At 38.1% G+C, this 27,685-nt stretch overlaps 1 protein-coding gene across 1 annotated transcript; it reads right to left on the reverse strand.

The window, feature by feature from the left end:
• Window positions 1–1,546: 1,546 nt before the first annotated feature.
• On the reverse strand, window positions 1,547–22,848 carry LOC138853749 (probable ribosome production factor 1). The gene is made up of 6 exons (XM_070092233.1): window positions 22,758–22,848; window positions 22,368–22,523; window positions 21,455–21,537; window positions 3,949–4,188; window positions 3,101–3,254; window positions 1,547–1,683 (listed from the first exon to the last, which is right to left on the reverse strand). Exons 1-6 carry the CDS (start codon window positions 22,846–22,848, stop codon window positions 1,568–1,570), a joined length of 840 nt encoding a protein of 279 aa, XP_069948334.1. The 3' UTR covers window positions 1,547–1,567.
• Window positions 22,849–27,685: the final 4,837 nt, after the last annotated feature.

The raw sequence follows: 27,685 nt of genomic DNA on the forward strand, positions 1-27,685 counted from the left end.
TTTGTCTCCACAGACTCCTAAGTGCACCACTCACTCTTTTTCCCTCATCAATTCTATGATTCACCTCATCTTTCATAGACCCATCCGCTGACACGTCCACTCCCAAATATCTGAATACGTTCACCTCCTCCATACTCTCTCCCTAGTACTAGTACATCAAAAACCCTGGTGCTTAAGCCGTACTAGTACCGCCGAATCCTGAAAAGGGTTAAATGGGAAAATGTGTTTAAGTATTTTAAAATGTAACTAATGCCACTTTTATGAGTGGGAGGGGCTGGGTTTGATTGGTATCGAGGGTATGGGAGTAAATTCTTGGGTGGCTTTGGGTAAGGGTGGTTTTGATAAGGACCTGCCTTGTATGGGCCAGTAGCCCTTCTGCAGTGTTCCTCCATTCTTATATTCTTATGCCATTTAAAGACAAGGTTATTGCCTCCTGTGCATGTTAGAAAAGAAAAAAATACAAATACTTTATATATGTAATTACCTATTGTTAGGTGAAATACAGTACTGTGAATGATTACACTATATGAGTAGTGCCATGCTTGCAACATACCCTACTGCATAATTACCGATTCGATTTAAAGGCTTAACCCAGCTCTTTAAGGTAGGTGCCTTATGCCAGCAAAGGATTACTGATTAACAAAATTGGAGTTGCCCTCCGTTATTACTTTCATGGGGAAGTACTAAACCTATGGGGTCATAAAATGCCTGGAGACTGGAATGCACTGAGGTTCAATCTAAAGGGAAAGGTAGGTCTCATTCCTTGGATTATGAGCCCCTCACCTGCATCAAGGAAACTCCACTGAGAGAGAAGCTATCCTCCATTTCTTTTGATCAAACCTGACTGGTTCTTATTACCCAGGCACTAGTGCTTGTCACTGAAGTACATTGGCCCCCTAACACAAAAACCACATGTTAGGACATCTTTTAACCATCTAGGAAGTGACTAACGAAGTCCACTATTTATGGATTGCATCCTAGTCTATATCACAGCCCAAAAGTTCTCAATGGTGTTCAAGGAATGGGCTATCCTTCTCCTGTCTATAACAGCCTAGAGTTTCTCAATGGTGTTCAAGTCTAGGGAATATTGTGGCCAGTCATCAAAGAAGGGTACTTCTACAGGCATAAAGCCAATGAACAACAGATTTTGTGGTGTGGCAAGGAGCATTGTCTTCTTTTGTGTGGGTGATGACCTATTAGAGTTGGGGGTATGAAGGATTAGTTATGCTCCCTTCCCTCTTACCTTTCAACCAAATGAAGTGAAATAGATGTCATTTTATTCTTGAACCCCTGTATAATGTTAGATCCTACTTTAAAAGAAGAGGAATGATCCAAATAGTTTCAATGTTATGTAGAGGAAATGCTTTCTAATGTCTATGTGGTCTGTTAGAATTCTTCCCCTATGCAAGACACAAAAGAGTAACAAAATGCCAAGAACATGTCAGTTTGTGAATATAATGTCAGTTTGTCTATTTCTTTCTTTTTTTCTTTTTTTTTTTTTTTTTACCAAAAATGCAGGAAAGTGTGCTTGTAATTTCTAATATTGTATTATTACACACACACTATCTTACCTATGATTAGAAATTTCTTGATGGCTTCTGTGTATTTCTTTACAAAGTTTTGGATTGCTTACTCTGAAAAGTGCTGTGGGCCCCTCTGGTAAATGAATAACCATGAGTCCATCTGTAAAAATTATAATGCATTATAAAACAATATAATAAATATATTACGATATCTTTTACTAAATACTTTATCAACAGTGAAAAAGGAGAAATTTAAAATCTCACCCATTAGAAAATAAAAACACGATATGCTAAGTGACTGCCAAGCCCAAACCATAATTATTTAGTAAAGTTCAAAGATTTTAAATAAACTCTGAATCTCTAAATATATAACCACAATCTGGTAAAATTCCAGTGAAACAACACACTAACACTAGAATAAAATTAAGAAGCCTATACTATATAAGAGAGTCTAGACACAGGAGTTATCCCAGTCATTGAAACTAAATGCATAGCTCACCATTCCTAAAATTAGCAGTAAAGCAACTCCATAAAAAGTATAGGCCAACAGAACTGATGTCCCACATTATCAAAATCTTTGTAAGTGTTTGAAGATGCAAGACTGTTAAACACACACAATTTCAAAACCTGTACAACCCAGGACAACATGGACTTAAGAGCAGGTTACTCCTGCCAAACCCATACATGGTTTTGGATGCTACAATGAAGCCTTAATAGCCACATATAAATACTGTATTTATATTTATTTTGGTTGGGCTTAAAGCATAATTGTATGTTCAGGATTTTGGGAAATGAAAATTGAGGTGAGAATCAAAGGCAATTTGAAAAAGTAAATGTAATCAAATGCTTCAATTCAATGTATCAGTGAATAATTTTATGAAGGTTTTGCCAAATTACAAAATAATGAAAAATCTTCAGGTGAAATGAACCTTTTCAATAGGTGGAAAAAAAAATAAAATGTGAGTGTGAAGCATGGCTTTTAAATACTGCAGCAAAGAGGATGTACTCAAATTTTAACAGATGACTAGTAGTGTGTGCACTATATTTGGGTGATGACCAATAAACCCACTATTAATACTGATAAGAATTCTACAGAATTAAGCTAGAAAATATTAATTTCAACATAATGGTGAAAAATGCACAAAGACAAGGTGGGAAGTTGAAATGGAGAGGTTATGATTTCCTACTGCCAGATGCAAGAAGAAACAGTACATAGAAAACATTTGTTAATTTTCAATATGATGGTTGACCATGTGAAATCATGGGTTGAGCACTACACCCATGGGTGTCATACAGTTCCTGTGGAAATGGGAGGCAGTTGGGTTTGATCCAAGGAAGGGGAGGATCAAGAATCACTCGCCAACATCAAAGCACCTCAACTTGAGGTGACTCGTGTGAAACAGCTGGTTCATGTACCAATTAAACAATTCAAACAAATATTCATAAGTGGAAGGGTCCTACATAAAACTTATTCTACCATTTATACCAGTTTAACACTCAAACAGAAGCAATGGAATTAAAATCTTTCATTACTGTAAAGACATTTATACAGCAATGCAGAAAATCATGAGTCTTACTTGGTATTCTCCTATCTTCATTAACAATCACAACATCAGTAAAGCCATTTTCTGTTGCTGTTTTGATAATTTTCTCAATGCGAGATCTCTTTCTCCACATTGGTTTTGCATCAGGGATCATACGACACAGCTCACGAATAAAAGCAATAGTTTTCTGAAATTGTGGAAAAAAGCTAATTCAATATAGAATATAGCATACTGTATGGTATGTAGTTTATAAACTTAGTTGTTTGGAGTGGATGTATGGTAAAATTTATTCAGCTTGTGAATGTTTAATAATTGATGCTAATTTTATTTTAAATCATGAAAGGGTGATCAATACAATTATACAGATGGAAAATAGGCATAAAAGGGATGCAATATGTCTAATCAGGACAGAACTCAATTGCATTTAGAAAGGATATGAGAAGTGCATTGTTTTGGCAATGTTTATGCATATTAGATAAACTTTGAAGTAGGGTTATTGAACCAACTACTCTAGGTGGATTTAAAAACTGGCTCAATTTAAGGCATATGACGATTAAATTATGTTACAACTAAGAATAACCAAAAATGTGAGAAACCAGTATAAATCTATAGTGCCAAAGTACCATGTGAATTTACAATAATTATCTCGGTTCAATTATATGAAGTGATATGGTTCAAAATCTAAATCAGTAATTTCATCATTCTCAATCTAAAGGGAATAATTTTAAATTCCCCATTCACCTTCCCCCACCCCCCTCCCCCAAAAAAAAAGAAAAAAATGTACCTAAACATTAAAAGATTTTCCTATTAGTATACATTAGCATAGTTAATATACAAGCCCTAAAAAGTCATCGACAAGACAAAACCACTTTAGTGCTTACTGTATGTGGATTGTCACTACATGTAACAAGAACTTTTGGAACATAGGATTTAGTAAAATAAGAAGAAAAGGCATCTGTTGCTTCTTCCTGGTCCAGTTCCTCATCCTCTTCTTCAACCATCGTGACATCTTTCTCTCGCAACGACTCTATTGTGTGGGGCTGTTTTTTAGGCTGCTTTTTAGGGGGAAGTTTTCCAAGTTTTGCAGCTTTCCTCTGTTCCTTCTTCTCTTTTATTCTTTGCTGAAAGGCATTAGTATTTCAATTAAAAATAAGGCTGTGCTTTCTTATGATAGAACAAAGATTTAATTATTTTTTTATTAACACATCGGCCAATTCCCACCAAGGCAGGGTGGCCCAAAAAAGAAAAACTTTCATCATCATTCACTCCATCACTGTCTTGCCAGAGGGGTGCTTTACACTACAGTTATAAAACTGCAACATTAACACCCCTCCTTCAGAGTGTAGACACTGTGCTTCCTATCTCCAGGACTCAAGTCCGGACTGCCGGTTTCCCTGAATCCCTTCATAAATGTTACTTTGCTCACACTCCAACAACATGTCAAGTATTAAAAACCATTTGTCTCCATTCACTCCTATCAAATACGCTCATGCACACTTGCTGGAAGTCCAAGCCCCTCGCACACAAAACCTCCTTTACCCCCTCCCTCCAACCCTTCCTAGGCCAACCCCTACCTTGCCTTCCCTCCACTACAGATTTATACGCTCTCGAAGTCATTCTGTTTTGTTCCATTCTCTCTATTGTCCGAACCACCTCAACAACCCCTCCTCAGTCCTCTGGATAATAGTTTTGGTAATCCCACACCTCCTCCTAACTTCCAAACTACGAATTCTCTGCATTATATTCACACCACACATTACCCTTAGACATGACATCTCCACTGCCTCCAGCCTTCTCCTCGTTGCGACATTCATCACCCATGCTTCACACCCATGCAAGAGTGTTGGTAGAACTATACTCTCATACATTCCCTTTTTTGTTTCCACGGACAAAGCTCTTTGTCTCCACAGACTCCTAAGTGAAATACATATACAGTGGACCCCCGCATAACGATCACCTCCGAATGCGACCAATTATGTAAGTGTATTTATGTAAGTGCGTTTGTACGTGTAAGTTTGGGGGTCTGAAATGGACTAATCTACTTCACAATATTCCTTATGGGAACAAATTCGGTCAGTACTGGCACCTGAACATACTTCTGGAGTGAAAAAATATCGTTAACAGGGGGTCCACTGTATAAGAAAAATGATGGTTCAGTGTCTTAAGTGCATAGAATTCAGTAATGTTATTTTTTCCTGGTATGGTTATATATGTATGCTTGAATGCAATAGAAACCTTACATATATATGAGAAGAGAACAGATATAAAAGATTTGTACTAGTGTAATTATGAACAGACTAAAACATTCATTAAATGGAGAGTTAGAGGTATTAGGAAGATGGAGGGAATATTTTGAGGAATTGTTAAATGTTGATGAAGATAGGGAAGCGTGATTTCGTGTATAGGGCAAGGAGAAATAACATCTTGTAGGAGTGAGGAAGAGCCAGCTGTGAGTGTGGGGGAAGTTCGTGAGGCAGTAGGTAAAATGAAAGGGGGTAAGGCAGCCGGGATTGATGGGATAAAGATAGAAATGTTAAAAGCAGGTGAGGATATAGTTTTGGAGTGGTTGGTGCAATTATTTAATAAATGTATGGAAGAGGGTGAGGTACCTAGGGATTGGCAGAAAGCATGCATAGTTCCTTTGTATAAAGGCAAAGGGGACAAAAGAGAGTGCAAAAATTATAGGGGGATAAGTTTGTTGAGTATACCTGGTAAAGTGTATGGTAGAGTTATTATTGAAAGAATTAAGAGTAAGACGGAGAATAGGATAGCAGATGAACAAGGAGGCTTTAGGAAAGGTAGGGGGTGTGTGGACCAGGTGTTTACAGTGAAACACATAAGTGAACAGTATTTAGATAAGGCTAAGAGGTCTTTGTGGCATTTATGGATTTGGAAAAGGCGTATGACAGGGTGGATGGGGGGGCAATGTGGCAGATGTTGCAGGTGTATGGTGTAGGAGGTAGGTTACTGAAAGCAGTGAAGAATTTTTACGAGGATAGTGAGGCTCAAGTTAGAGTATGTAGGAAAGAGGGAAATTATTTCCCAGTAAAAGTAGGCCTTAGACAAGGATGTGTGATGTCACCGTGGTTGTTTAATATATTTATAGATGGGGTTGTAAGAGAAGTAAATGCGAGGGTCTGGGCAAGAGGCGTGGAGTTAAAAGATAAAGAATCACACATAAAGTGGGAGTTGTCACAGTTGCTCTAATCTGATGACACTGTGCTCTTGGGAGATTCTGAAGAGAAGTTGCAGAGATTGGTGGATGAATTTGGTAGGGTATGCAAAAGAAGAAAATTAAAAGTGAATACAGGAAAGAATAAGGTTATGAGGATAACAAAAAGATTAGGTGATTAAAAAAAAAGGGGGCGGAAATCCTGGGATGGGGGAGTCCCCTGCCTCTGAAGGAGGGTTGTGCATTTTTAAAAACTGTAGCAAAAAGCACCTTTCGGGAAGACAGTGTTGGGGGTAAAATGAAAATAAGTTTTTTTTTTGGGCCACCGGGGTTGGTGGGAATGGCCAGTGTGATAATAAAAAAAAAAAAATAAAAAAAACATTCTTTTTCCTTTTCCTTTTGGGTTTTTAAGATTTTTCCCCCAAATTTACTGTGTTTCATGTAACAGTTTTTCCCAGGTAAACATAAAAGACCTTGCGGCAGGCCTCTGGTGCTGGGCAGGCCCAATCCCCCCCTTTCAAATCCCAGTACCCTTTAAAGCCACCCGGGGTTTTTCCCCTTCTATGATACTTTGAGGTTTTTTCCCCTCACCCCAAAACTCTTTTTAACCCCAAACCCAAAGTGCCTTCCTATTTTCCCTTCCTAAACCCCTAATTGTTTCAAACAAACCCTTTTGCTGCAAATTTCCCTTTTTTTGTTAGATATTTTGAAACATGTTATTTATATCTCCCTATTTATTCTTTCTTTCATTTATCACTTTAATCACATTTTCCCCCTAATTCTCCCACATTTGTGGGAAAATTGCAGATTTTCCCTTAGCCCACCTCGGGAAAAGTTTTTCTGCCCCCGGGGGGGAAGTTTATTTCCAGGGGGACACAAAACCCAGGGGGTTATACAGTGCCTGGGGAAAAGGGGGGGGGAAGGCATTCAGGCTAAATTTCCCAAGGAACTGGGCACAAATTAAAAAGGGGGAAAGACCATATTTTTTTTGAATCCTGGCATTTTCCCCACTCGTTTCCCCCCCATTTATGTAAAAAACTGTTGCCTGTCAACCACCCTTAAAGTCAGAAAATAATCTGGGTACCCCCACAAACCTTTATTTTTTCCCAAACAATCTTTTTATGGGAACTAATCAGGCCACAAGTCCAAAACCACGATCTTTTTCTTATAAGTTTCCACTTGGTAAAAAAAGTTAGAAAATTCGTAAACAGTCCCCAAAGACCCCCTTTTAAAATCAATTAAAATCTTTCAGGGTGTCTTCAAACAGTCCCAGCACTTACTGATTCCATCAATTTTCCCCCCACAATGGAAGTTAGGCTAACTGGTCTATAATTTAAGGTTGTTAACCTCTCCCCCACTTGTTGTGGATAAATAACACAAATAATAAACCCCCCTAAAGGAAATTTTCCTTGGTTATTGGGACTTTTAACGAAAACGCCCCCGGGTTTCCCTAAAATTTACCCTAAAATATCTCCCACCCCTTCCCCCCCACAGGACTGAAAACCCCACGGGTTTAGCGCTCCATGATTAAAATAATAATTTGCAATTTAATGAGTTTATTTAGATACAGGTGCACATAAGTACAATTATCATACATACCGTAAATTACCTAGGATAACCACCCCCCCCTCAAAAAAAAAAAAGATTTCCATTAGGGTCCTAGCAACATACCTTCCCCTCTTTTTCACTCTTAATTTTTTCCCCTTTTCCTTTTTGGATTCTGTTTTTGATACATTGACACTAGAGAGGGGGGGGCCCATGAAATGGCAAAAAGGCTCAGCTTGCTCTTCCTCGATTATTTCGTCCATTTCAACCAACTGTTGGTCAGTCTGGGGCTGCTCCTCGCTGCCCATCTTGAATGTGTTACTGGGGTTGCTGAGGGCCACCACAGGTTAAGCAAGGAATTCTACCTCTCGGTGTCCAATAAGGGAATATTCTTCACATACAAGAGTTTCTAAATCGGGAAAAGTTGGGGGTGCCTACCCAAAAGGGGTTTCGCGTGGCCGTGGGGCCATCATGGGGCCTCTTTACGTCCTTTTAAATAACATCTCCCCCTTTTTTTCCCTTTTCCTAATAAATTGGGGAAATTTTTTTCAAGTATACAAGTTTAAAATTACATAGGTTTTAACATGGAGCATGTGGGGGAACCCCGGTTAACAAGAAAAGTCCGGGCTTTTTTCACTGGGGGCCTTTTTTCCAAAGGGTTTAATAAGGGCCCCATATTAAAACCCCCCCTTTTCTTTTTTCTTTTCCCTTCAGTTCCATTAACTATTAATTTTTATAATATTAAAAACTCCCCAAAGAAAAAGTCACCCCGACTTTTTGGGTTTTTCCCAGGTTCTCTACCATATTTCTATGTATGATAAAACTATGTAACTGTATTTATATACCTGAATTTAAACCCCAAAATTTTAAAAGGGCCCCAAACGCACATGGTGTAAACAGAACTGGGGGATAAACCAGTTTCGGGTCAAAAGGCCCCCTCACCAAATACCCGGCAACGTTCCTCTGGGGAGACATTTTTTCAAGGGTTTAAAAAGTATGGTTTATAATTAAAAAAAAAATTTTAAAAAACAAAAAATAAAAAATAATAATAATATCTTTAATTACTAAACCAAAGACATCATTATCTTTTCAATGCTAAACGTTCCCCTTTAGGGGTAAATTTTTTTAATTAAAATACAAAATTCAATTATTATCAAAGTTTTTGTATAAAAGCCCCGGATAACCCCCAAAAAAAGTCTTTTGGGGTTTTTTTTCCCTTTTAGGAAGGAGGAGCATTCCTTATAAATATTATAATGACTCTTAAAACTGCTTTTTTTTTAGGGTTTAAAAACTGAAGAAAAAATTTTAAATTTTCTTTTCATATTTTTTTAGTATTTTTTTCCATATTCCCCATATTTATTATTATTATCAAAAGGCCCCCGGAGGATTATACAGGATGGGGGATGTGGGGAAAGGGATTTTAGGCTTAATTCGGGGGCGGGGCAAGATTTTTAAATCAAACCCCCACCAACAAGGGGGCCCTTTCCTTTTAGGCATTTATTAAAACCACTTTTACAACTATGAAAGTGTTGGAACACAGGAGAAAAAAGTATTATTTTCTATAACTCTACCCGTCAATTGGTTGCCAATTATAGCACCACGTATATATATAAACGTAATGATAAATATTTGTAGGAAGGTTATGTACTCTAAAGTATTGTATAGTTATCAAAAGTTTACCCAAAAATTTAAAATTTTTTTTTTAATCCCTTTTCTGGGGTTAAATTGTTATCCCATGTTATTGTTTTTAGGCGGACCGAAAGGGGAATGAAAAACCTTTTTTAAAATTTAAAAATTTAAAAATAATTTATTTATCTAGTCAACTGGCTGAATTTTAGAGGTTATAATGTTATAGTTGGAGTGTAAAAATGTCCCGTAGGGGGGAAGACTTCGAAAAATCAGGTAGGCCCGTCAAAGGGTTACTAAAACTTGCACCATTGTCACCACTGTCACCACTTTATCCGTCTCATGCCTAAAAGGAGCCTTTTCCCTTACTCTCCTTCCCTTTTGGCATTATATCTCCCGTGTTGGCGTAATATGAGGGGGCCTTCGTTTTTCTCCATGAGAATCCTAAAAAACAGCTGCAGTTTTTTTTTCAATCTATAGGATTTCTCTTTGAATATTGGATGTTTTTCCCCGTCATTCGGGGGTTTTCTTATTTCCCCTTTTTGAGTTTTAAACTGGTTTTTCCCGGATGGGTGGAGGGAATCATTAGGAAATCCCAAAATTAAGTACTGACGATTGCAAATTTCGTGAAAAAAAAACCCTGCCTATAGAAGCAAATTCATGTATTTAATCTTTTCTAGATAATTTTTTGCATAAATATTAATGGTAATTTCATTTCCCAAGAAGATGCCTTTAAAAAACTATTATACACCAACGGTGTGTGTATTTTTATGGGGAAAACCTAGTTGATAGCATTTTAAAAGGGGGCCTGCCGGACTTTCTCAAATATAAAAAAAAATGTATTTGGGCATGTTAAAAAATAGCACCCACTGACATCAAAGGGCATCATAAATTAGTCACTTTTACCTTTTTTTTTTTTTTTTTAAAATTGGGTAATTGGGGTAAAATAAAAATTTTATTTTGCAAAGGGTTTCAAAGTTTTAATTTTAGTTTGCCTTTTAAAATAAAACCATTCATGCCGGACATTTTTGTGGCATAATTTCCCCCCGTAAATTTTAATTACCCAGTTGTATGGAAATATTTAAATATTTTTTTTTATTAATGTGATAAAAAAAGTTGTATAAGGAGTGCAAATATGTATAAAAGAGGTTCATTTTATTTTGGGGGAAACATAAAAGGGGGGCAAAACCCCCAGTTCACCAATTTTGGGGGGAAGGGGCGAAAAAAAAAGAGAAGGAAGGCCCGTGGGGTGATTTTGCAGTTTTTTTTTTAATATGGGAACCCTTAAAAAATTTTAATTTTTTTCTTGGCCTTTGGGGGCTTTCCCTTTTTAACTTTAACCCATTACATTCCCCACTCTTTACCGGCATTTCAGATTCATTTTAAGTGTTCAACTCTGAAAAAAAAACCTGTTCCCTTTTCCCAAAAAATATTTTCATGTTTTTCCTTTTAGCTTTTTTAAAAATTTTAACTGGTTTTTCCTTTATAAAACTCCTGGAAAGGGGGGCGTTCAAAAAAAATGTCACCCTTTTTGCCCTTTTCTTTTATTTTAAAGTATTTGGGAATTTTACCAACATTAAACAATAAATATAAACTGGTCCCCTTTTCCCTCCCCTTAATTTTTCAGAAAAACCAAGGAGAAAAAGAAAAGTAAGATAGAAAAAAAAGGAAAAAAGGGATTTGCTCATCTTCAGATTGGGAAAACGCAGTTTTAAAAAAGGAGAAAAAAATTAAGGAAAGGGTGTTGGGGGGTTGATTGAATGGGGAAAACCTAACAAGGGGAAAGGACAATAAGCCCAAAAAAAGTGACTTTTCAATGGGGTGAAAGTTCAGGTGCTCTTGGGGGTTTGGAAACCAGTTATTCCGGAGGTGAGGGGAAATTTTAAAAAATATTGATCATTTTTTTTGTATTTTAAAAATTTAAAAATATGATTTTAAAAGCATCACAACCCTTTTTAAATTTTTAGGTAAAGTAAAGTAAATTATTTAAAAAAGGGTTTAAACTTCTATACCAAAAATTTTTTTTTTTAAAACTGAGCCTGGCCCTTGAAACATCCCCAAAAAAAGAAATTTTAAATTTAAAAATTTTCCCGGGATATTCATAAAGCCAAAGGGTTATAGGTAATGAGGTAAATTTTGGGGAAATCTGTTCGGGAAACTAGAATCATGTTTCCAAAAAGCAAAGGGGCTATTTTTTATGAATACATCCAATACGACAAAATTTCTCAATAATTTTAGAGGGGTTTTTTTTAAAAAAGGTGTGGAAAAAAATTTAGTGAAAATGGAGGAAGTGGGGGTTTTTTAAAAGACCGGCATTCTTGGGGGTGTGAGAGGGGGACAGGGAAAAGGGTTCCAAAAAAACTGGCTGCCCCCTTTAATCCTGGGGTGGGGCACAGTGCCTGCACTTTGAAAAGTGGAGGCACAATTTCCCCACTTTAAAAAGTGGGGGGTAAAGTTTTAAAAAGGGGGGATCCCGACTATTATGTTGGATGGGCCCCATTAATTGGGTTTCAAATATAAAAGGGGAAAAAATTTTGGTTTTACAAATGTTTAATCGGGGCTGGTCTGTTTTAGGTTTTTTTTAATGGTGGGTGTTAGTTTTCCCCCTAAATGGACCAAATCCCACATTGGGTATTTTTTTGCTAGTGGTAGTGTGTGCATGCCAGGTCCCCCCCACACAGTGGATTTTATTGGAAAGACACCCCCCCCCCACCTTGTTCTTTATACCAAAAGGGTTTCCCTTTTTATGTTGATTATTTTATCAGGGGGTTTATTGTATAATGCATTTTTTTTCTTTTTCAGAAGAAAGATAGAAAAAACAAAAAGCAAAGCTCATTACCGAAGTTGCATGCCCAAGGGAAAACTGAAGAGGCCGGGGTGGCCTTGCTTTTGTTTTTGCTCTTATTGAAACAACGTGAAAAATGCAGCTAAGAAAAAGAAAAATGAGAAAAAGGAATTTTATTTAAATGGGGCAAATATTATTTTGTTCTGAAATCTTGATATAAAAATAGGTAAATTTTTGTCAGTGTATGACTTGTATTTATTTCTCATAAAAAAATATCTCTGATAAAGCTCCTCTATAATGTCATTTTTTGTAAATGTGAGTGAAGAAATATACTAGTACATCCAAAATGGAAAGGGCCTTGAGAGTTCATGCTGTTCAATTTCAGATGAAAATTTAGTCACTCATTGCCAGCATCTTAAATGTACATAACAGTAGAACAGGGAAACAACCCTGTTTATTTGTCAAATTATGATAGTTTTGAGGTGTTTTAGTACTCCAAACATAGGAAAATACTTATCTCAACATGGAATTTATTTCTGAAGATAATACCAAAAATACAAAATTTTAAAAATAAAAAGTTAGTTTCAAAACAAGAGTCCAAAATCAACACTGTAGACATTCCAAATACTAAACCAACATTTCCTTTCTTCATTAATCACATCCTCAGGCCTCTCCTATAGTACATTTGGCCTCCATTTTGAATTCACACAAAAAAATCAGATTTGCCCATTTCTCAGATAAAGGAATATAACCAGGAAGGATTGGTTATGGTTTACAGCATCCCGATAATTGAATCGGACCTAGTAAAAACCTACAAAATAGATTGGAGGGAGGGGGATGTAATGGGTGTCCTTACCTGTTCTTGGGAATATCATCTAAAATTGACATTTTTGCTGCTTTATGCCTGATTTCAAGCTACTTCTAGTTTTGAAAACAGCCAAAATAATTTCAGTAATATATTTTCCATTCTCTCAAATGATACCAAGAAACAACCAATATAAACCATAGTAGAAAACACCTCAACTCACTACTATTTTAAACGAAACACAAGGTCAGTTTTGCTTTTTCCATTGTGCACCATGTGGGGGCAGGATATTTTTGCGTGAACTCGGCACACAGACCCATTCTCTTATTTCTAGGCCAAAATTTACCACTCACAGCTTATCTGAGGGAACTGAATGCAAAATGTAGATCTATGTAAGCGACCCTGGCATCATTAACATAGACTTACGGACTAGATGACGAAAGGGTTAAAATTGTTTTAGGATGTAATACCTCTCAAAATCTAGGTAGTAGGTTGGTAGACAGCAACCACCCAGGTAGGTACTACCGTCCTGCCAAGTGAGTGTAAAATGAAAGCCTGTAATTGTTTTATATGATAGTAGGATTGCTTGTGTCCTTTTTTCTGTCTAATAAACATGCAAGATTTCAGGTATGTCTTGCTACTTCTACTTACACTTAGGTCACACTACACATACATGTACAAGCATATATATGCACACCCCTCTGGGTTTTCTGCTATTTTCATTCTAGTTCTTGTTTGTTTCCTCTTACCTCCATGGGGAAGTGGAACAGAATTCTTCCTTCGTAAGCCATGCGTGTTGTAAGAGGCGACTAAAATGCCAGGAGCAAGGGGCTAGTAACCTCTTCTCCTGTATATATTACTAAATGTAAAAGGAGAAACTTTCGTTTTTTCTTTTGGGCCACCCCGCCTCGGTGGGATATGGGCGGTGTGTTGAAAGAAAAAGAAAAGGAGAAACTTTCCTTTTTCCTTTTGGGTCAACCCACCTCGGTGGGATACGGCCTGTGTGTTGAAAGAAAGACCTCTCAAAACAGAACAGTAATATTGTTTGACTTTCTTTTATTGTTTTAGGTTAAAAATATGCATACCCTATAATGTGTTTTATTTTTTTTTGTACGTACTCATAACATCTGTGTACCCTCAAGATTGTTGTTAAAAATGTGTGCTTGGTGTGAGGCCTGGTCTCAGACCAAGCCGCAGGGGCGTTGACCCTCGAAACCCTCTCTAGGTAAACTCCAGGTATGTACACAAGTGTCAGTATAGCTACTGAATTCCCCATACTTATACTTGTGAAGTATATTGTAGATCGTATCCATGTATATATTTAGGCTCCCTTTCTGTAGGCTCAGTGACTAGTATGTGTGATGTCACATGATGCCGTCGTGAGCGCTGCGTGCTTGCCCTCTCTCTGTTCCCATTAGACCTACCAAGCAGCAACAGGCAGGCTGGGCTCCTCCTTCACACTCTGCCAATATAAGTGTTACCATCCAACAAGTGTGTTTATCTCCAACCATCACATCTCTTACGAACCCCCACCACACAAGCTTATAAAAAAAACCTTGCTAACATAGATGTAGAGTGGCATATCAGTCTCAGTTAGAGGCTAGGAAAGTTCAAAATGCATGTCTATTGTATTGTATAAAAATTATACTTGTTTTGACATAATGCATTCTAATGTATATAATGTTTCACATGTACATACACTATTAGAACAGTATCACAATGTGGATGTCAGAGTGGAGGGAGTAATTTAGTGGGTGATGTGGTATGAGAAGTATAATTCAGGGAGCAGAATCATGGTTGAGAGGGGTGTCTTGTGTTTGAAAAATGATGGGGAAAGATAGGTTGATCAGGGAAGGTGTAAGGAATTCCCCAGGAAGGGGCAGAAATGTGTGAGGCGAGTTTGAGGTAGGGATTAGGGTTGAACGTACAACACAGCCTGCGGTATCAGAGTGAAGATAGTATGACTTGCTGTGAGAGTACGAGCCAGGTAATACCTATTAAAAGTTTCCTGGGTTTAGTGCTTTCTTTGATTGTTATTATGAAAGGTTTCAGGGAATCTGATTAGCCAGGACGAGTTTTGGAGGTGGGAGATAGTGCCTGCATTTCGAAAGCTGGATTGGGATGTGGTTCATTAGTTTATTTGGACTGCAATATCCATGCACTTTTGGAAAGACAGGTTGGGAGTGAATGATAATGAAAGCTTTTCCTTCTTTGTAAAATGGATTTTAGTATGTATTTTTAGTTTTATTTCTAGTTAATCAAACAATGACTTGCTTTATGGCATCAAAATTTATAAATTCCTTTGTTTTTCTAATGATTTGCTCCAAAATTACAAATTTAAACTGAGTTTACTTCATATTTTCTGAAATTTGGGTGAGCAGTAAAATTTTCCATTGAAGGAAAACATTGTTGATGGACATTGTAATTTGAACAACAGACATCTTATGTTCATGATTTATATAACTGTTTTTATTTCCAGCCAAAGAAGCAGCTGCATCTGCGAAGAGAGAACAATTGGCTAAGACGCTTAATAAAAAGAAAAGCTGATCATACATCACCTTTAGTCACGACCATGGTATAGACAGTCGACACACATCTCTTAACAAGTGGCTTTGGACAGCAATTGGTAACCCCCTCTTATAATGACTTCAGTATTTACTGTTTGGTCTGTGCATAACTTTCTCCCCCTTCTATTGTATTAAATTGCCATTTATGTTCAAAGCCACTTTGCAACATTACAAATTAATTCGTACCAAAGTTTGTATTTCCTATATATTTTGTCTTAATTTTTATGAATGACTCAATATATATAAATATATATTATACAAATTACAGAGTATTGAAAGGTATTTGACTCCGTTACCATTCAGCTACAGTATGTAAGAACCGTAAGTGATGCAGCTGATGATCATTTTTGTGAGCTCAGGATGTGAGCACACTAGATCCCATACGCCATCTTTTACACACAAACCTTTGTCACTCAAGTGTTCTGGTAAATCAGTATACCTGCAGCACCAGTCTCTGTAATTAAACACTGAAGTTTCACAAGCCCTTGATTGTAACAATCTATTGTCGTGCACTGGGGGAGATTTGAATTTTTTTTTTTTTTTAACTCCAGCATATAAGCCTATTGTGTTAGCAGCACATCATGAATGGGGCAAAGTATGCAAGTGTTTATAGATCTAGGGTTGTGATAAACACACTATGCACCACACATTTTTACACATTGCTGCACTCCTTGTCACTAAATGTCCTAGTAACTTCCTTCACTCTTAATGCTACTGTTATTTAATTTCACAGAATTATTCCAATTCTGTGAATATATAACCATTACAAAGCACTGAATTTGATTTGAATGCTCTCGCCCAGCAAACAAATCCATCATGATGCTTGCCACATCTTAGACAAATCATGAGCAGTGTAACCACTTCTCATACTTAGAAAGCTCACTGGTGCACTAGGCACAACCAAATATTGCCCATTACTTTTTGTATGCTCATGTGTTGTGGTAATGTGAACCTCTCGTAGTACTGCTGTTTCACAATTAAAGATAGTATTGGGAGTGAACCGAGATAGCACCAAATTAAAAACAGTACATAAAACATATTTGGCACATAGTGTGTGTACCACAATTTGAGATTTGTGACATCAAAGTGAGATTTAGTTGCATTACCGTGATGTGTATATGGCATGGTTAACATGTCTGACTTGTACACTGGAGGCCCAGACTGAAATATCTTCTCCAGTACTCTATGGCAGTGTTATGTTTACAGAATTATAGTTTTTCTTGGGAAGCCTCAGTTGCTAGGATGTCCAAGCAAGGAGGTATTTTGTTAGTGTGACTACCTATTTGTATCTTTGCTACTGGAGCAGAATTATGGTTGCATTCATGGTGTGTTTAGAGGCATGACTAGCTGTTTTTGCTGAAAATCTACATGAAACTTCCCCCAGTGCTGTATGAGAAATTATTACATTAATCAGAATGAAATTTCAGTATACATTTATCTATATACGTATAAATATAAACAAAATTTTATGCATGCCACTATTTCTCGGACTTTGATGGTGAAAATGTTCAAAAGGAATATTATTAGCCAACATTGTACTGAATTTTAATATTAAATGCTTTCAAAAATATAATTACTCTAAAATGTAATAGTTTGCTTATTCTGAATGTTAAGTAAATAATTTAGACTGCATTATAAATTGTTAAAGTTTACTTGTTATGAGCATCATTTCTGATGATGATTAAAAATTTATTTCAGTTTAATATGATGAAGTAGCACCAAGCATTCTTGATTATTAAATAAAAATTTTCGAATTTTTTTGTGTTGCCCCTTTTTTTCCATGGTTTGCATTTTGTACACTAGACTTCACAAGTGTTAAAGATGCTGTCATTGAGTAACTGATCCACATAAAATACTCTTGATGTGCTTTATGAGATATGTGTCAGTACTTTAATGAAAAATAAAAACTACAAACAATGAGTTACGTTGCTAATTCTATTGTAACCCCTGAGCTTAGTGTATACACAATGCTGAGTTGCAACAATCTTATAAATTTATTATAGAAAGATTGGAAGTGTTTTCATTTTAGGATATTCACTCTGTGGGTCCTAAATTTCCATACAATTATAATTTGTCCTATTTAAAGAAGACTCCAGAGAAGCTTGTGTTTTTCGATGTTTAGTGTACAACCTTTGTTATTGATTGTTGGAATCGTCAACCACACAGCTTGGTCTTGGACAAGGACTGATTTGAAAAAAAAAAAAAATTATAAATTTATTAAATTTTTGTTTACGTGCCTTACAAAAAGTCAGAAGAACCAGCAGTCCTGTAAATATCCAAAATATTTAATTAGCTTTTCTTTCACAATGATAATGCCTCTGGATGGTTGCAGTCACTGTGTGTGATGCCAAGATGTGCAATTTTAATAACTAGGGTGAACAACAGGTACTGAGGATACCGTTCATTGTGACTCCTATGTAAGTACAGTATACTGAAATGCTTTTAAGATAATCTTTTCAAATTGGCATTTAAACACCTGACAATAGTGACTGGTGTACCTCGCTTTAAGGCATTTGGCTAATGCAGTGCTTTTCATTTTTTTGGTAAGACCCTTGTAGGTTTAGCACTTCTTTTTGATTATAATATGGTGTTTGGTTCATGCATTGGTAATCTTAAGATGGTTTTTGATGGTGACTAGCATTTATTTTTTATTTTTTTTTTTATGCCTAGTGCTATTGAACACATGATAGTGAAAACATGCTTTTAGGATTATATGCACTATATGCAGACCCTAACCAACTGTATATGTGAGGTATACCTGCCATGATGCAAAATTGCCTGCAGAGATTTTTAATTTATTTTCTTGAATTTGGCTCTACAGATTTTTTTTTTTTTATTTATATGCATTTTCTATAGTGGAGCATCATAAATTATTTATACACTAAGCGACCATTGTGGCACGGATATAACAAAATGCTAGAAATATTCTTTAGAGATTCTGGTCCATGTTAACATGGTAGCATCACACAGTTGTTTCATATTTGTCAGCTGCACATTCATGCTGCAAATTTCCCATACCACCACATCCCAAAGGTTTATGCCAAATTCTGACCCTACCAGCTGCACATTGCAGCAGCAGTCATGATTTTTCAAACCAGGCAATGGTTTTCAAGTCTTAGCCGTCCAGTTATGGTGAACTTGTGACAATTATGGGCTCAGTTTCTTGTTCTTAACTGACAGGAATCCAACCCAGTGTAGTGATTGCTGCTTTTGCCCATCGATATGAAGGTTCAACATGTGTGTTCAGAGAGGTTCACCTGCATACTACTGTTGTAACATGTGGTTGTTTGAGCTAGTCACCTTCCTACCAGCTTGAAACCACCATCCCCTCAAGGAAGGTTCCTTGATATTGGTGAGGGGCTCTTGATTTAGGGAATTGGATCTGTGCTCCAGTTCCCCGAATTAAGCCTGAATGCCTTCCACATCCCCCCCCCCAGGTGCTGTATAATCCTCCCCCTCAAGGAAGGTTCCTTGATGTTGGTGAGGGGCTCTTGATTTAGGGAATTGGATCTGTGCTCCAGTTCCCCGAATTAAGCCTGAATGCCTTCCACATCCCCCCCCAGGCGCTGTATAATCCTCCGGGTTTAGCGCTTCCCCTTGATTATAATAATAATCATGTATAATCCTCCGGGTTTAGCGCTTCCCCTTGATTATAATAATAATAATTGAAACCACCCTCATTAACATGGTATTTTTGCCCACAAAACTGCCACTTGCAGGATTCTGTTTTTCACGCCATTCTATCTCAACTCGAGTGTTGTGCATGAAAATCCCAGATCAGCAGTTTGAGATACTTGCACCACCCTGTCTGGTGCCAACAATCATTCCACAGTCAGTCACTTAGATCACATTTCTTACCCATTTTAATATTTGGACTAAACAACTGAACCTCTTTTTATGCATTGAGGTGCTGTCACAGTTTAAGGGAAAGTGCATATTCTGTGAGAAAATTTTCCCTCGAGGGAGGCTCATTGATACTGGTGAGGGCCTCTTGATCTAAAATATTGAACATGTGCTTCTCTTCCTTGCATCAGACCTGAATGCTTTCCATTTCCCCAGAAAAAGTGCTGGAGAAGATCTTAAAGCTGGCTAAAACCACTAAGTGAAATGCAGAGTTGGTCATTTTGTCCACCTGGATTGTGACCTTGGGTCTCGTGACAAAGGAGAGGTAATCTACTAAAACTTCAAAAAAAAAGTTTGAGGAGTCAACTATGTACTTTAAAATTCCATGGCAGAATTTGAAAACATTCTCCAACATCAGAAAAAAGCCTGCTGGAAATGAAGCATAAAAACAATTAAACCAGTTTGTCCATATGATTATTAGTGCTCAAAAATATACATTGATAAAAACAATTTCATACCCTTTGTGGATGTTACCAGAACGAATATAAAAATGGCCCCAGTAGAAGACACTGAAAAGTGGCAGTGTGACATCAAAAAAGTCTTCTGTGGAAAGTAACAAGATGGTCAATTCTTACAAGAGGACCCTGTATGACCCTTGTGGGTTGAGTGCTTAGTTATGATTATAATTACAAGAGTAGGATAAATGCTGCAATTGTCAGGAAAATATGAAGGTGAATGATGAGAATAGTGTCTTATCGTCAAAGAGACCCAAGTGTTGCAAATGTCTTCATTTATCAATTTGTTGGTTATCTGCATCCTGTCAGCAACATCTTGGGATCTTGATACAGGGAATTGTATGCTTGCCTGACCTGTAGACATAACCTACTCCCACATGTGGATTTGTCCAAGGTGACACCGCCTACAACTTCTCCACTTCACCTGTTTGCAGTATATAGGCCCCTTCTTCGCACATATGCTGTATTCTTATCAAGACTAGTGGATTCGTCACATTGACTCTAAACTGAGGGACTGATTACCTTAAACTCCCTCAAATTTTCAACTACTCTTTCTCTGCATTGGACTGAAGAAGCCAGTGTGCGGTCAAACGTTTCCACAAAAGATACCTAAGTAGTGCACATGCTTAATTTATCATCTTGATCCAAAGATTAGACTTGTCTTCCTCTTCCTTAGATCAAACCTGAATATAGCATTTCCAGGCTCCATGTGACATGCAAGGATCAGTGCAACACTTACACTCTTAAGGTTTAGTTCACCCTCAGATGTTATATTATTAGATCCTTGTGGGTTTAGCACTTAGTTTTATTATTATTATTAATTATTATTATTTGTCTTACCTAATTCTGCTTCACCGTTTTCAGTCATAATTTGTTCAACATGACTAACACATACTGTACTCTCTCAGGCTAATAAATAAAATTAATTTAGTCTATTTTATGAGATTTTACAAGTAAATGCAAGAATTGTTTGTTTTATAAATTATAGTAAAACAAGAGCACCAGTATGAGAGAGCTGTTTCCTTGAAGTGAACAGATTCACATACTATCTTGAGATGTAGCCGCAGTGCTGTATGACCTTGATGGGTTTAGCACTTGGTTTTGATTATAATAATTGGGATGTAGCCTACTATAGAAATCTTCCTGTATGTGTCCTTACCTTTGGCACAGAAATGCTACACAGAAGTATTGCACATCTCTCAGCCCTCGTTTAGTTATTACCATATATTATGCAAAATGAATGATGATTTACAATCTTAGGCAGGAATGTTGAATAACTTGACGGGCATAAGGTACAACATAGTTGAGATTGTTGTTATGTATATAGTGATAGTAAGGCAAGGCGAGCTTGTGTGCACAACAGGACTTCAGGAAAGACTCTTGAGGGTGTTGCACGCTAAGGGAAGCACTGCAGGAGCATGGGTGCCATAAGCCCTGTATGGGAAGTTGTAGGTATACAGTGGAGGCAGGACTCCTTGTAGGGCAGATATGTAACCAAAGTGCTGAGTAAGTGAACTATCTATACTGACGTCAGGAGTAGCTGCAGTGGCATCCTGGGAGTCAGTCCTTGGTGCTGCCACTTCAAAGTCTTCGACGGCGATGGAAGCATGTTCTGGGACCAGGGAGATTCTTCAAAGGCTAGGGTGTCTGATTGGGTTCAACGTCTTCTATTGTTTGTTGAGCAGTCTGAGGATCTTCATCGATCATTTCTCCGGACGGCATCATCAGGGCCACTTCATTTCAGGATCTATAGGAGCTGATGTAGCTTCTAAATCCTTTACTTCATCAACAGGTTCAGTGGCTCTGCTTCAACAGGATGCATTTCATCAACACTGAACTGTATTATCCGTATCAGTGACCTGAGGATCTGGTTGCATTGACTGTGTCGTCCACTACAGGATTATCTTCAGTCGTCTCTAGTGGAGCTTCATTAAATACAGCTGAAGATTCGTGAAATTGTTTCAGGCTGTGTAGTATCTAGTTTTTCCTCTTTAGCTTCATCTGTTACTGCAGTATCACCCAAGTCGAAAGCAGCCTAATGCCACAGTGTCATCAGGGTAGCAGCAACATCAACTGCATCCATGGCCTCTAAATTAGTATCCATGGCAGGTTCTAAAGCAATTGGTGTATTATCTTGTGGGAAACCTCAGGACCTGTAGAGGCAGGAACAGAAGCAGCATTGTAAGTCTCTGCATCATTCAGTTCTGTGGAGCATCCTCAGGTAAGATAGCGATGGGTTCAGGGGTCTGTGGAAGCAATATATCCAACAGGAAGGGCGTTACTCTTCACCTGAGCCTGTCTACGCCAGCCGTATACTCGACATGTATAGGCTTGTTGTCATTGTCTATGTAAGTGTAGGATGCCGGCCACGTTACCCAAAGCATCACGGATTTCGTTCTTAGACTGACCAGGGTGGGTAAAGCACAGTTGACTTGGCCTAACTCATCCTGGGCGTGGTAACAGGAGATATATGTGACGGGGGCACGGCTTGTGCTGTTAGGGTGAGCGAAGGCAGGGTAGGTGCGACCACCAGTGTGTCCGTATTAGGAGTTCCTGAACCAGGAGCAGCCAGACGACGCCCACTGTAGCTAACACAATCTGGAAAAGTAGAAAGTTTAATTGACATAAGCTAACCTTTTGAGAACTTTTAACTATAAAATCCTTATCATTTTGTAGCATGGAAAAATATTCGAAATAATCATCGACCTAAGACAGTAGTAGGTTGTTCGCTCAGGTCGAAGTATGCAAGTCTAACACCTACTACTTTATGCATTGTGGGTTACCCGCATCCTCAGGAGGACCTAGATGGACCCCGATGATAATAAGCCATACTGCCAGATACTCGCTCACACTGAGGTCCGGGGATCGATCCCAGTACGTTTGAAACAGTCAGGATGTGTTTCTTTAAGACACCTACTGTCATGTTCGCCTATCAGTAAAATAGGTACCTGGGCGTTAGTCGACTGGTGTGGGTCGCATCCTGGGACAAACTGACCTAATTTCCGAAATGCTCTGCATAACAAGGGGCTTTCTATAATAGTAGTATGTCACTGATTTCAGCTAGCCTGTAAACCTTGTACATGTACTTGTATAAATAAAGATTATTAATATATTAATTAATTATTATTATTCTTAATGTGAAGCACGAAACCCTTGTGAATCATTTAGCGCAAGCAGTGCAGAATTCGATTCTCGTTCGCCAAGTGCGAGGACACTGTGCTATACTAATCCTACTCAAGTCTCCCCGAAGAGCCACGTACCCATTACAAGTTTACCTGGAAAGGGTTATGGAGGTCACGCCCCCAGCTCTGTCTGAGACCAGGCCTCATGGTGGATCATTTATCAAGAATCAGCCCCTGAAGAGGTTCCTTGACGCTGGTGAGGAGCTCTGATCTAGGAATTGGATCTGTGCTCGGTTTCCTGAACTGAGTCTGAATACCTTCCCCCATGCGCTGTATAATCCTAGGTTTAGCACTCCCAATTAAATAAAATAAATATCAAAATCAGCAGACAACTACCGCCCACATGTGCAAATAACTCATCGCACCTGACCTCTCTCTACATATATCTTTTTCAGCTGTCTTTGTTAGGTTAGGTAAAGACCTAAGTAACGAAACATCTCTCCGTTAAATACCTTGACTGTGCATGTGTCCTTAATTCCCATAATCTGTCAGTATCAACATGCTCATAAATTTATAACTATCGTCCAGCGTCGTCTAGTGTGATAACATCTACAGGTTCTGATAGCCACTTGATTTAAATTTGACTATAAATATTGCAGCCAAATTATTCTCACACACTGCATCATTATTTACCTAAATTTGGAAGAAAAAAAATCCAAGAATTTAATGAGAATTTATTCATAGATGTTCAATAAATTTTCAAGTAATTTATCCATAACGAAAGTGATCTAAAATGACTATTCACCTATTTTAAATAACGATGCATAACCCTTACAGGTTTAGCTTATCCATATTACCAGCGACATATTCCTGTCATTCAACTGACATGATATATTACCACTGACATGACATTACCACTCGACATATATTACCACTGACATGACATTACCACTGACATGACACTATTACCACTGACATGACACATTACCACTGACATGACCATTACCACTGCAATGACATATTCACGTATACATAAATATCTTAGCACTCCCTATCCATCTGGTTGACGGTAAATGACCAGAGGCACTTAGTAGGCCCAGGAGCTGAGCCCAACTGTCTTAGAACTTACAGATAAACTAACACAAAACAAAGCAGTAAATCACTTACCAGGAACCCGCATTTCTGGTCACATAAACTCTCTCGTGCAAGATTCCTGTTTATATACGCGGTCAGGCTCTGCTAGAAGGTTGCCACTTGGTCAATTCTCACTACCTTGCACGGACGAGTCATGATCGTTTACAGCGAAGATAACTAAAAAAAAATCAGTATTACCAAACAGGTGAAACTGAATTTCTGTCTATAGTCCCTGACAGGTATGTGTTGAATCAGTTCAGAGTGAAAGCTAAGCTCATCGTTATTTATGTTCTCGGCTGTAAGATGCTACGTGTTTACCTGGGCAATGTCCTCCTCCACTGGTACATACAGAGACTTAGGTTTGCTTATTTTGTCGTTAATTTTATAACAGTGTACACTAAGAGGCGTATATCTGTATACATACAATGAGAGTTTACCTTAATCTACATATTAGTGCTAAAAACATTTTTGATGTTAGTGTACAGGTGCAGTGCAGCTGCAATAACCCTCATATACGTAGTTGATGGGTATAACATACATAATCAAAGTAACTATGGGCAGTGTACAATTGGTTATATACACTGAGAGGTGTACGTTTCTTAGTGCATTGGTCTTTGGGTGGGATAGAAGTGCTTTGTCTCCCCTTTAGCCCCGACGGAGGATTTAGTTTTACCACCCCTTTCGCTGAATGACCTCATTTGGTTTTGCGCCCCGCAATTATAATCAAGTTTTGCCCAATTTTACACACAGAGTTTTTCCTGTTTTCCCTTTTGGGGAAAAAATTTTCAATTTTTTTAGTATTGGGGACTTATTTCCTAAATGGCTTCAAATTAAAATTTAACCCCGGCCCAACTAAGGGAGTTGGGACCAAATTTTTCCGGAAGATCTTTGTTGTTTGTTTTGTACCGGGAAGAGACAAAAAAATGAGGGGGGGTTTTGCTTTTCTTTTTGTGTGTTAGTCCCTTGATCCGGGGACTTGAGGGCTCCGATTTAGAAACTGGACTTTTATTCCATTCCCCCGGATCCAAAACTGATTACTTCTCGGGTCTGTTCCCCCTAATGATGTGGGGGGAAAAAAAGGAAAAAAATTTTGTTTTTTTATTATTATTATTTTATTATTATTATTATTATTATTATCATTATTATTATTATTTTTAAAAACGTTTAACAGTTAAAAATCAGGGGTTCCGGTTTGACCATTAAACCTGAATTTAAAAAATTTCCGAGATTTTTTTTTTTTTTTTTTTGGGGAGATAAGGGGACTGGGCTCCCTTGGAAATTTTTCCCTTAGTGGGGTTCCTTTATGCCGGTGAGGGCTTTTGGTCAGGAAACCTGCCTTCCCCTTCCTCTGATCCCCCCGGAAGAAATAATGATAATGATACAAATTTTGGGCCCATGGAAGGAAAAATGCTTCAAATGCAGTATAATGGGTCCCAAAAAACTCGTTTCGCCCCCACCCGTGGGCTTTTTTGTCCAAAAAAAAAAACCCGGGAAAGGGGGAAAAGGAAGGTTATAGTCCGGGTGGGGCAAAGGGAAAAAAAGCCATCTGATGATTCCCAAATTGGGGTTTTAAATCTAAAAAAACTTGGGGGGCTTGGGGGAAAGGGGGGCCCGGACAAGTTTTTGACAGACCTTCTACAGTGTTTTTTATGTGGGATAGCAAAAAAGGAAAAAAAGTTTCTTCCAAAATGGTTCAAAACTATGTTATAGAAACCCTATTCTGGTTTTTAAATTTCGGGTTAAAAATAAGTGATGATTCAGGATTCTTTGGGTATTGATTTTGTCTTCTGTGGGATAAGTCTTGAAATTTCTGTAGTTTATCAAGTGGTTGTAATTGGTGTTTAAAACCCGGCATTCCTTGTGTCTCAGACCTGCTTGCATTGGTTTCAAATCGTGTTTTGGGGGTTTTTGATTTTCCCCACGTATCTTTTGCAGTCATTACAAAAGGGTTTGTATACCCCCCGGGGGGATGGGGGCTTGTCCTGCCCCACTACTGGTGATTCCTTTGATGGTGTTTGGGTGGAGGTTTGATACTTGGGGAAAGATTTTTGTAAAAATTTGGAAAATGTTTGGTGGAATTATGGGAAAAAAAATATTTTCTCTTCTTCCCAAAATTTTCTTTTCCCCTTTTTTTGGGGAAAATGTTTTAAATCTTGGGCTGCAGTCTCTGATGGTAAAGAGGGTAGTAGGTTTTGGGAAAAAATCTGTTCAATTATGGGGCATTTTTTCCTCAAGGAAATCGTTTGCAGATTCTGGTCACGCAGGAAAAACCCATAATTACCCCCTTTTTGGTTTTGGGGTCTGGTGAGGTAAAAGTGGAAAATCGTTTTTTGGTTTTGGGGGGTTTTCCAAAAGGGGCTTTAAAAAAAAGTTCGTGGGCAACTTTCAAATGAACATCAAGGAAAAGGAAAATGTTGTCGACCCTTTTTCAAGTGTGAACTGGATTTGGGGTCGACCCGGTTTTACTTGTCCCTTGGGAGCGAAACGTTGAAGCGTTTGGGGTTATGAGGAGGGGAATTTTCGTCAACATAAAAAAACCAAATGGACGGAAGGAATAATGGTGGAGGGAAAAATTTTGGGTTCAGAAAGTTCCATTTTGGGTTCCTTAGGAAATTCCCCTGGTGGGGAACCCCCGGGGTAAAAAAGTCTTGAAAGAAAGGGGATTTTCAAAAAAAAACCCTAAAACCAACCTAGTTCAACCCGGTCGATAAGTCGCTGGCTGGAAAAGGGGGAAAATCGTAATGGGCCCAATTTTTTTTTGCCAAAAGATCATTGGGTTTTTTAGTAGGTACTTTTGGTGAATGGGAAATCCTCAAGGCTGGAAAGTTTTTTTGTTCCCGATGTTGATGTTTCGAATGCGATTGGGAAAAATCCCCGAGTGTTTGAGGGTGGGGCTGGACTGATAGTGCCCAAAAGGGTTTGAGGTGTTTGGCGAGAATTCCTGGGAAACTTGTGGGGGGCCCCCTATTCCCCAGATTGGGGGCCCCAGTGGGATCCAAGGGTTGTGGTCTTTGGAGGGGCCGACATTTTTGGGGGCTGGGGTTGCCCGGGGATGGTGTGCAGAAGTTTTTTTCCCCTTTTCGGCTCCTCAAAAATGCGGCAGTCCTTTAAGAAAAGTTTTATGGTTTCCTTTGGGTTTGTTGTGAGGGTTTTTAGGTAAAACTTTCAATTTAAATAGATTGGGGCATTTTTTGTTTTCCCTTTAATTTGTCAGTGTTCATGATAACCACCACCTCCACAGGGTGGTGACCCCCGGGCCCCAGAATCTGCAGCAACAGTTCCCAAAAGGGAAAAATGCACTAAATTGAAAAATATTTTCCCCTACTCCACTATCCTCGTCCTTTTCAGAGACTGCCCGAGGCCGAGCACTAAACATCTTAAAAACCCAGAAACACTGGAGAGAGATCATGGGCCCTTACCCTCCATTTCCAAAATGTTTCCCAAAATCTTTGCCCAAAAAATCATTCCCAAATATCTCCTCCCCCAAACAAACCCTCAAAAGGG

This window comes from Cherax quadricarinatus, chromosome 39 (genome assembly GCF_038502225.1).
Source record: "Cherax quadricarinatus isolate ZL_2023a chromosome 39, ASM3850222v1, whole genome shotgun sequence".
In the NCBI taxonomy this organism is placed as follows: domain Eukaryota; kingdom Metazoa; phylum Arthropoda; class Malacostraca; order Decapoda; family Parastacidae; genus Cherax; species Cherax quadricarinatus.